Raw genomic sequence first — 10,868 nt, 5'->3', positions numbered from 1 at the left:
AATCTTTATGTTTTCTAAATCTGATTGCTACACTTTTCTTTAATTAACCGAGAGATAGTTCAGAAACTTTTGAATGCGATTTATTTAGGAGGGGTCTTATATCAGAGCTTTTTACGTACATGTCACGTGTGTAAACAATACATCGAATCTGTTAATCTTTTAAACATGACAAGTGTTTGAACTATCGATTGCTAGTGGAGTTTTAATGCGAATCTATTTTCTCTGATCTGTCTATTTCGAAGAGCGCTGTGCGGAGTCATCTTGTATTGGATAAGGTTAAGGTTTGTTTAGGTATGTTCATTGAACAGTTGTTGACCCTTGTCTCCATTTTAATCTAATCATTACCCTAACGAAATAAAAGATGAAAACCGAAATTTTTTCGAGACGGGATAAAAAAATAGAAAGTCCAGTTTCATTGTACGCAAGGAAAACACTCGCAATTCGCTGGTCATTTCAACAGAATAAACATCATATTTTGTTTTTATAAGCACGTAGGTTTGTTAATATTTTTGAGTTTTTGCCATTTTTACATGTGACATATGTCGAGAGAGATTTAACTGTATTGTTTAGCAAACTTGTTACTTTCGATTTAGCATTCAAATTTCTCAAATTTCTTTTCATTCGTAGAAGAAATAATCGAAAACAACATGAGGGCTGCATTTTTTATCTACGTCGGCCTTTTTGTATTTTCGAGTGGCATGGAAATCGCCTTTCGGCATCCCAAGTGGACCAAGATGGAAAGAAAGACACTCACTTATCTCCCTGAAGAAAATATGAACGCTGTAAGTTACTTTAATAAGGAAATGTTTTTCCTAGAAACCTTTTTAAGATTCGAATTTTTATTTAACATCAGCGAACTCCATCATTTTTGTTGACAGAGTCAGATGATACGTTACCATGGCTACCCGTGCGAAATCCACAAAGTGGTGACAGATGACGGTTACATTTTGACTCTTCAACGAATCCCTCATGGACGTAATGGTGCCCCAAGCAATGGCATTCCTGTCTTCCTTCAGCATGGTCTCATCGATTCTGCTGTCACTTGGTTGAATAATCTGCCAGAGCAAAGTTTAGGATACATTCTGGCTGATGCAGGGTGAGTACAGCTCGTCTTTATTATTATTTACCAGATTATAAGCGAACATTCTGACTCCCTTCTTTCTACTAATGTCTCCATTTCTTCATTTTTAGGTATGATGTCTGGTTGGGAAATAGTAGAGGAAATACATATTCAAAAGCTCACACTAAATTCTCCGTTGATTCAGATGAATTTTGGGATTTCAGGTACGTACTGCTCAAGTTTTTTATCAAAGACCTATTTCTTAAACGCAACAAATGATATAATTACTGAATATTCCATAGTTTCAGGGAGCGGTAAAATTCCCTTCAGAAAAAAATTTTGTTGATTATGATTATTTGTAGATTATGATTATTTGTAGATTATGCTTTACTTTAAGATTTAGATAACCATATGATAGGTTTATTTTGACCACGATCAAATGATCAGCATTATATCCTTAGCTTCGATGAGATGGCAAAGTATGATTTACCGGCCAGTATAGATTACGTTTTGAAACAAACTGGTCAACAACAACTTCATTACGTTGGACATTCACAAGGTGATCCTAACTTATGACAGTTAAATTATCGAGTCTTCTTTCAGCTCTTATCAAAGTCTAAAAACTCTTTTTGTTGTGTTATCTTTTATGAAAGACTGCCCCTTGTTGTTTCGCATTAGTAAACATTTTCAATTCACTTTTTTAGGGACGATGATCGGTTTCATCGGGTTCGGTCAATCACCAGAACTTGGTAAAAAAGTGAAAACGTTTTCTGCACTTGCTCCAGTGGCAACAGTTGGTCACATCGAAGGTGCCATGAAAGTACTCTCCTATTTCACTGGCGAAATTGTGGTTAGTATGAATTTGTCACTTCTGATTTGCTTTCAAGTCGACCTAATATTCTATATATTTCGTAAGTTATATGACATACCGTCACAATGTCTTTCCCATTGTTTAAAAGCTATTTCTTGTCTATTCTCTTATATTAGTATCTTTTCAAGTTGCTTGGAGTAAGGGAATTTTTCCCCAGCAATTTGTTGATGAAAGCCTTAGCAGAGATTGTTTGTGCGACACACATCACGGAGAGTGCATGCGCTGACATCGTTTTCCTCATCACCGGCTTTGATACTAGTAACTTGAACGACACCAGGATCCCTGTGTATGTGGCTCACACTCCTGCTGGTACCTCCGTCAAGGATGTCGTTCACTTTGCACAGGTAAACAATGATCTTTGGTTCACAGAATGCATACTTATAGAAAAAATATAAAATCATTTCCAGTGATTATTTGAATCAGTTTTGTGTCAGGATACAGTTTACTATTAAAAGAAACAGTATTCTTCGATCATCTTGACGGAGCTCATAAAGCAATCTATAGTGCCCCACCCCACATCCAATGTTTTTACTACGATATCAAGGAGATGAAACGTAAATTACTTTTCCTTTAGCTGGTGAAAAGTCAAAAATTTCAAATGTACGATTACGGCGAAAAGAAGAATATGGAGAAATACAATTCTGTAAGTTGATTCATCTTAGGTACTTATCAATTGAGTGTACCATTTCACCTTCAATTTATTTTTGTAGTCAGTTGGAAAGCTCAGTTGGTGAATTGGTTTTTTGTTTTGTTTAGCCAACACCCCCTCTTTACAACGTGACAAAGATGGAGACGCCAGTAGCTTTGTTCACCGGCTCACAGGATTGGCTAGCGGATCCTTATGATGTTGACCACGGATTGAGGCCTCTTCTGCCAAACATCATCCAGGATAAGAATCGCGACGAATGGAATCACATGGACTTCGTGTGGGGTGAAGATGCTCATGAATATTTCTATCAAGATGTCTTGAAACTCATCGCTAAATACTCGTAAATTTGAACTAGGTATCAATGTTTTTCCTGAAAGAGATAAAATGTTGAGCATGGTTGATTATATCATTGAATCCATTGACCACTTGCTTTAAGTGTGCGGTAATCTCTATTTTGCTTGTCATCTTTTACGATCAACGAAAAATGAAAAGTGAACTATTCGACTCTTACGCGCTACCTTCTAGAAGCAGTAACACTCGATGCAAGAACGTTAAGGGAAAATAGTTATCTAAAACCAGGAAACTTTTCATAAGTATTTTCGTACCAAAAATGAAGTTTTTAGCTCTAAAGGATAAAAATTTATTTTTCATCACCATTTTCTAAAATTTCTGAAGTTATTTGCCCAGAAATTATAGTGCTCTGAATTCAATAATCTTTTAAACGTGGTATATGCTAGGATTGAATCATTGGTTGGAAAATGGCAAGCAAAACAAACATTAGGGCACACGATCCAGACTCAGATCTATTCATTTTTTATATTGTTTTTTTAATATTTTTTATTTTAAGATTTTACAATGATGATATATTGAAACTATTTGTAATTATTTTTTATGAGATTTATCCTGTAAATTTGTAGAATAGAATGTTCGGTTTTCAGAACTTAAATAATTTATTTCATTATGTTGATGAACACGAAAATTGGAATGACAAATGAAACCCTGTCTCTTGTGCTGGATTTGTCGACCTAAGGAACGCTCTTTTCGCTCTTCTTCTTTTTCTTACTAACAAAAGCACTGTTCCTTTTCAGTAAATTATAAAATAATAGAACAATGAATCTGTTGGTAATCTTTGGTTTGATGTGTTTACAATGCAGTGAAATTCTCACCAGACTTTCCATTAAAGACATGCCAGAAGAAAATATGAATGTGGTAAGAAAAATCATTCAGTTATCACATCTCTTCTTCTTTAAATAATCACCTAGAATAAGTATCATTTCCTGGGGATATTTCTTTTTCAGCCAGAAATGATCCGTTACCATGGATACCCTTGTGAAACACATAACATCACCACACAAGATGGCTACATCCTGACACTTCACCGCATTCCTCATGGTAGAGAAAAGGGTGAGGGAGGAGGCTTCCCGACGTTTCTACAGCATGGTTTCGTTGATTCGTCTGCCACGTGGACCATGAATCCCCCCTCTCAAAGTTTGGCTTTCATTCTCGCCGATAATGGGTAAGGGACCAAGTTTTTCCTTTTCGCATCAGTTATTATTAGTCGTTATTTCTTAGATCAGACTTACAAACTAAATATAAGGCAGGCGCAAATGAGCCCAACGTCTTATTGGTCAGTCATGCCGAAAGTTGTTGTTTATGCGAAAATTTTCATCTGGTATTTTGAACAACGATGAAATTGAAATGTTAGATGTTTTTATTGTTTCGATCTTAACACAGGATCAAAAGCAACTTGTATGGATTAGATAAATCAAATCATTTAAAAACTATTTGTTTAGATTTGATGTATGGTTGGGAAATAGTCGTGGCAATGTTTATTCGAACAAGCATACCCATCTTACGACCAAAGATGATAAATATTGGGACTTCAGGTATTTGTTTTCTTTGATATTTATTTCACTGTTAAAGATAATTTGAGTAGACGCGTTGAATCCCAAGCACTTTCACTTTTAAACGTTTTCATTGCTACCTTCATCTGACGAAGCTTTTACACCATTTAATTTCGTAGCTGGGATGAAATGGCGAAGTATGACCTTCCTGCATGTGTGGAATACGTACTGAACGTGACTGAACATCAACAGCTGCATTATGTCGGTCATTCACAAGGTATGCTTTATTTCTGTATAAACCCTCAAGGGTGCTATGACTGGCTAAGATCGAATATCAAGACTATATGATTTATCGTGAAACTCCTTTAACTCGATCTCGTTCGATTCAGGCACAACAATTGGTTTCGCTGGGTTCAGTCAAAACAAAGTTCTTGCATCAAAGATTCTAACATTTTTCGCTCTTGCACCGGTGGCCACCGTTCAACACATCAAAGGAGCCATTAAATTTCTTTCCAACTTCGCTCCATTTATGAAGGTATGTCTTTGATCCACTTAAACGATTCACCAACTGAGAGATTTTCATTGGAGTTGATAGAATATCTAAAATGTTTGGGTGTTTTCGATTCGATACAGGAAATGTGAGATTTTTTACACACATAAACCAGACCCGACAAGAAAAAATTATGGGAAATTATCAGGGTATGGGAAAAATGAAAGATTTCTTTGTTCATTTATAATATACATTAACTGAAAATTCTCTCTTCAGAAAATCATTGATTTGTTTGGTATCCGTGACTTTTTGCCATCGAATGCCATCCTTGAATTCATTGCGCAAGAAATTTGTGGACATTCGCATTCGTCAGAAAAAGTGTGTGGAAACATCGTCTTCTTGATCGCTGGATTTGATACGAGTAATTTGAACGATACAAGGTTACCTGTCTACCTTTCCCATCTGCCCTCTGGTACATCCGTTAAAGACTTCTTGCATTATCTTCAGGTTAGTAAACATCTCACATAACTTCCCTATTACATCAATGCTTTGTTGATTCGTAGCAATGGATGTTTCCTTGAAAGCTTTGATGCTAGTAGCGTTAACAGTCTCTTTTGGTAGCTGGTTCCATGCTGTCACACATCGATAATAAAATGGCTTGGTCTGGACACCTCTGAATCCATCGTCTGCAAAGTTTGGTATCAGTTCGTAATCGTGAATTCGAGATGGACGCACTCTGCGAATAAACATTCTAACTGCGGTGCCCTTATCGTAGAAGTGCAAGTGTTTGTAGATCTGAACCATGTCTCCGAAGTGTCTTCTGAATTCGAGAGAAGGCAAGTCAAGTTTTCGTAGGCGCTGCTCGTATGGTAGATTACTTAACCTTCTGATACTTCATAATGTGCTTTCTTATAAATGATTCCATTAACTTACAGACTACTGAAGTCGAACTAACAGGTCTATAATTTATCGCAAGGTTTTGGGCACCCCTTTTATAAATTGGAGTGACATGTGCCATCTTCCAATCTTTTGGTATTGTTCCCTCTGACAAATTCTTGTTCATGATGATAGTCAGGGGTTTGGCTAGATGGTCAATCAGTTCAACTAACATTTTCGGGTGTATATCATCTGGACCGAAGGATTTACTCACGTCCAGCAATTTTATCTGTTTTCTCATCATATCTTCTGTTATGATGATGTTCTCAACTTGATTCTCCGTTCGTGTAGGAAAGTCGGGAATCGTTTCCGGGGGCTCATGATAGACGCTGCAAAACTGTTTTTGTAGGATATTAGCCTTGTCGAGATCGTCATGTTTAATCGATGATTTGTCATCAGGGTTTTCAAGTAGTGGTGAGACTTCGCTTGATGACTTAAGTTTAGCTTTTACATGAGACCAAAACATCTTTGGCTTTTCCTTGGATTTATCACAAATGCTTTTTTCATAAGTCCTGTGGGCCTTTGACATCAAACGATAGTGTAATTGACACTTTGGCGATCTCTGTCGAGAGGTGCAGATCTTAACCACCTTCTATGGAGCGTTTTCGTCAACTTGATTTCATCTTGAAGATTCTTATTAATCGGAACTTTACCTTTTTTCCTCCAAAAATCGTTTCCAACTTCTTTCAAAGGGACAAACCGATTTCTGAGATAAATGACAACTTTCTTGAACGATTCCCAAAGATCTTTCACTGATTTATTGATAAGTTCCTCTACATCGAGTTGGTTCATTAACATGTTGATAGAGATATGCGTCTTTCAAAGCATTTAAGAATTTCTCTTCTTTGCTATCCTCCAGATACGGGGTGGTCCAGTTTTCCAAATTGATTGTTGGAAAGTTGAAATCTCCTAACAAACATTTGTGCGAATATTTCTTGTTTAATGCAATGGACTTGATCAATAAGTTTAGGTTGTTGTTGTTTTCGTTAGAGGACGCAGATCTAGTTGGGCTTCGATAAATGCATGCAACAGCGAGCAAATCTTTTCCTGATAGTTGTACTTCAATCATGCAGACTTCATTGAAAGTCACTGGAGGCTTGACATCGATTACCAAGTGTTTAATGGAGATATAGCTTAATCATTGTCGTACAACACTTCGTTCTACGCAAGATACATTCTGGTACAGGGTAGATTTGAGTGTAAATTTGATGTTCTTTCTTGTAGATGGTGAAGAGCGGTAAATTCATCATGTACGATTATGGTTCTACTGAAAAGAATCAACTCAATTATCATCAGGTATACCCTTTCTTACTTGCAGCAAAAAGCTTTTAGACTGACTTGGACTTCTTATTGCTCCTTGTGGTGGATCTGAAATCATGCAGGCTGTAGTATTCTAATATTTTAACTTGACTTGGATTTTCAGAGCACACCACCACTGTACAATATTTCATCATGTGAAGTACCCGTCGCCATTTACAGTGGAAGTCAAGATTGGTTAGCTGACCCTGAAGATATTCACAACTCAATACTACATTTCCTTCCCAACATTTTATCCACTAAAAACTTAGATAGTTGGAATCACTTAGACTTTGTTTGGGGCATCGAGGCCAACCGATTTGTGTACACAGATGTTGTCAAACAAATGTTGGAACGAACTGATTTGTAACGTAAAGGTTGTGATCCACCAGACATCATGTTCTTCTTATTCTTTGTTGTGTTTTACACATTCGTATGAAAAACTCCAGTTCAGAAGCACTTTATTTATTTCGTTTGTTTAAAAAACGTTCGTTGAGAAGCCAATTCCATGAGGAGGATTTGGTAACGCGATCAAAAACTAAGTTAATCGGTTTTTAGCTTCTGTTATTAACAAATTACTTAAAAAGGCGGGGTTCAGCAGGAGGTATTCGATCTCGCGTAAAATTTTCCCCAGATTTCCGTCAAATCGTCTGAAAAATAACAGAAATTCCACAGTGGAAAATTCCTTCAAAATTCAAGGTTTGTGTCCTAAAAAATTCCGGAAATTTTGAATAATTTGCCAATTCCGAAAATTTTTGCTAAATTTTGTTTTCTGCACTGAAATCGCGCAATTTTTCCGAGGTTTGGTGAAATGCCGCCACTTCGTTTGAAAAAGGGCGATTCCGCTCCTCCACCGACCGTGAAACTTCTCCATTGAGAGCTAACAAAAAGTTTCAACAAAATGCTTTCGGAATATGTTTATACTTTTTATACTTGTCTATTTATTTTTAAATTTGAACCCATTGTTATTTTATCATTTTTAGGGAGTTTAAAACTTAAGAGTTTAATTTCAAGAGAGAATAATTAAATTGTGGTTATTATGAAGCTTTTTCAAACCTTGCATTGCTTAATTGATTTCCAGTCGCTCTGGAAAACTTTATCTTCCCGTAAATCTTTTGGGCACTTCTAGTTCAGTGTTTTCGTTGTTTTTATATGCACATTTGTCAAATTATTAAAGTTTAGACGATGCTATGAGGATAGTAAAGGCGGGAAAATATAGGTACAGTACGCGGAGTTTAGAACCGTAATGGAGGTATACAGGAAAAAAACGGCGATAGAGTTTTGAACAAATGACTGGCAAACTCTACCTACAATGTTGGACAAAATATTTGGCAAAAACCTTTGAGATAAAAAAAATCCCCCCCTTCACCCCCAAAATCAATGTTGATGGGTGGGAAAGGCTTGCTATTGTTTACCAAGTCTTATCCAACATTGAACTGGGGGTAAAAGGGGGTCTGGGCCCAAGTTATCCACCAGAAACAAGAAAAATTGACTTTTGCCAATATATTATGTCCAACATTGTAGTCTGTACACAGACCCCATATCTACGGCTGATTTCAAAATTTTCGGCTTTTGGGCTCTTTTTAGTTAGTGATTTGCAAGGAATTATTATAGACACTGGAAAAACAACTGACTGATTTTTGCCAATTTCTCATGTACAAGCCTTGTCCACAGTAATGACATTACATATTGTTCACTCTCCTTCAACTATTAAATTATTTTTCGTGACATTTTAATTGCATTCTCATTAAAACGCACTTATCCAATTCCAAAAAGAGACTTTCAGTATTTCTCCGAGAGTCAAACTCATCTGGTTAATAGACCTTATCGGAGTTTTTGATTTTTCTAAAAAAGCGATGCATTGTGGGATTGTTTCGAGTGTATTACAATAGAATTCCCTTGAGGAATTCCTAAGAGATTTCTATTGTAATACACTCGAAACAATCCCACAATGCATCGCTTTTTTAGAAAAATCAAAAACTCCGATAAGGTCTATTGCTAATGATATGTCGTTATGATGTTTAAAGTTGTGACGAGAGAAATTCAAAAACATTCTATGTATAAGAAATTGAAGATTGACACCGGAAATTTTCAAACTTCAAGCTAAAAAAAACCACTGTGCCACAACGTGCCATCAAAAGATGTTCATACCACAGTGGAACTATGGGACTCACGTCTAATATACTTCAATTTCAGCTCTTCTCGAAGAAACTTTAGAAACATATCTTCAACTGAGAATGTAGTGTGGTTATATAAGCATTTTATTTGATTTTACTTAATAATAAGCTTTACAGGTTTGCAGGCCACCGTAAAGACACATGGGCCACTACACGTTTTTTTTTTAAGAAACTAGTTTTACCAAGCAGCCTCAATGTTTCTTAAAAATCGGCCTTTTGAGCCTTAAATGTTTCTTACATGTTTCTAAACTTTGTCAAGCTTAAAGGACGCATGTCGATAATACAAAAGTCTAATAGAGACTAATCTACGGTACTTTCCTATCTTCGTTATTGATTTTCTGACTTTTATGTAAGTATTTTTCTGGAACTTTGCCTTGATTGGAAGTTTCTTAAAAAAAACGAATTAAAAAATCTTATTTTCTCATTCTCAGCCTCAGCATGTTTCTTAGTTTTTAGGCATTCTGAGCCTCGTGCTTTTTAAAAGTGTGTTTCTTAAAAAAAACGTGTATAAACCTCCCAGCTACTATAAACCGCTCGTACTCGCTCGTTTACTTGTCTCCTGATGATGTTTTTCTCACAACAGATTTCATAAATGTATCCGCTTGGTATATTCTAGCTATATAAGAGTATTTATATCATTTTTTTGTTTAAAACTTTGCGGACAAATAGCCTGTACATCGTTTGTTTTCTGAAATGATGGAAAGACAATACTTCGCTCCCGCCACCGTTTGATTCGATGTTAATCCCGAGTTTCTATATCAAGTCACGTGAAACTACAATAGAATTTCAGCGCTTGACCAATCAGAAGCTTCGCGGGCTTTCAAAAACAATAGCAGTAATATTTTTTCCGATATTCACTTTTTTTTGGTTGAAAAGAGCTTAAAGCACGACATCTAGCCCTTCGGGCTTTACAAATCTATATAACCTGCCCCACCTGCCCGGGGGGTTATTAGGGTTGCGAGCTGACGGGGGGGGGGGGTGCCGCCTGACTTTCGAACTTTGGACCCTTACCGGGACTGAAAAGGGGAAAACAAAGGAGAATTTTGGGAATTTTACGACCCTTAGCGGGACAAATTTGACCAAATTTCTATCTTTCAGGGGGTAAAAAGTTGAAATTTTCCTATTTTTCCGACCCTTAGTGGAACTGAAATTTGATTTTCTGTTTTTTTCCGACCCTTAGCGGGACTTTGGAAGTCCAAAAAAGGGACCCTAGCCCTTAAGGCCCTTAAGGGCGGCACATACCGTACCCTCCGTTTGCCTAAGTACCCCCTCCCCCAGGCCCACCTGCTGCAGCGCTTTTGAGAAAGGATTGCGCGCGGCAGGGAGTAAAAAGACGCGCGAACTGAATGGTGAACGAAATGTCAGACGAGAAATCAGATGTTTTTCTTTTATATCTCAGTAAAATTGACCATGGAAATGTTATGTTAGTTTCTGGGGCATCGACTCGATCACACAATTTCCGTGCGCCTGTAATCGGGCAATCATAGCTCTAAGAAGCGGGATAATCAAGACAAGGATATTAAGTTTTTAATCTAGGAAAGAAAA

General features: G+C 36.9%; 2 protein-coding genes across 2 annotated transcripts; both read left to right on the top strand.

Annotated features, from left to right (window-relative positions):
- Positions 1 to 603: 603 nt before the first annotated feature.
- Positions 604 to 2,994, top strand: LOC136799361 (gastric triacylglycerol lipase-like). Its single transcript, XM_067056070.1, has 8 exons — positions 604 to 782; positions 879 to 1,096; positions 1,192 to 1,284; positions 1,522 to 1,619; positions 1,765 to 1,910; positions 2,048 to 2,275; positions 2,506 to 2,574; positions 2,688 to 2,994. Exons 1-8 carry the CDS (start codon positions 648 to 650, stop codon positions 2,922 to 2,924), a joined length of 1,224 nt encoding a protein of 407 aa, XP_066912171.1. The 5' UTR covers positions 604 to 647; the 3' UTR covers positions 2,925 to 2,994.
- Positions 2,995 to 3,662: 668 nt separating this feature from the next.
- On the top strand, positions 3,663 to 8,190 carry LOC136799360 (gastric triacylglycerol lipase-like). The gene is made up of 8 exons (XM_067056069.1): positions 3,663 to 3,789; positions 3,879 to 4,096; positions 4,374 to 4,466; positions 4,604 to 4,701; positions 4,814 to 4,959; positions 5,191 to 5,421; positions 7,075 to 7,146; positions 7,274 to 8,190. Exons 1-8 carry the CDS (start codon positions 3,691 to 3,693, stop codon positions 7,514 to 7,516), a joined length of 1,200 nt encoding a protein of 399 aa, XP_066912170.1. The 5' UTR covers positions 3,663 to 3,690; the 3' UTR covers positions 7,517 to 8,190.
- Positions 8,191 to 10,868: the final 2,678 nt, after the last annotated feature.

This window comes from Clytia hemisphaerica, unplaced genomic scaffold (assembly GCF_902728285.1).
Source record: "Clytia hemisphaerica strain Z4C2 unplaced genomic scaffold, Clytia hemisphaerica genome assembly, whole genome shotgun sequence".
Taxonomy (NCBI): domain Eukaryota; kingdom Metazoa; phylum Cnidaria; class Hydrozoa; order Leptothecata; family Clytiidae; genus Clytia; species Clytia hemisphaerica.
The sequence above is the reverse complement of the archived record's forward strand: the minus strand, read 5'-3'. Positions and strand labels throughout refer to the sequence as shown.

Bases quoted from the DNA above. Each gene is read 5' to 3' on its own strand.
- LOC136799361 (XM_067056070.1), top strand. From the start codon at position 648: ATGAGGGCTGCATTTTTTATCTACGTCGGCCTTTTTGTATTTTCGAGT. The intron at 1,285-1,521 runs GTACGTACTGCT...TTATATCCTTAG, and splicing joins GATGAATTTTGGGATTTCAG to CTTCGATGAGATGGCAAAGT. The intron at 1,911-2,047 runs GTTAGTATGAAT...CTCTTATATTAG, and splicing joins ATTTCACTGGCGAAATTGTG to TATCTTTTCAAGTTGCTTGG.
- LOC136799360 (XM_067056069.1), top strand. From the start codon at position 3,691: ATGAATCTGTTGGTAATCTTTGGTTTGATGTGTTTACAATGCAGTGAA. The intron at 4,960-5,190 runs GTATGTCTTTGA...TTCTCTCTTCAG, and splicing joins ACTTCGCTCCATTTATGAAG to AAAATCATTGATTTGTTTGG. The intron at 7,147-7,273 runs GTATACCCTTTC...TTGGATTTTCAG, and splicing joins ATCAACTCAATTATCATCAG to AGCACACCACCACTGTACAA.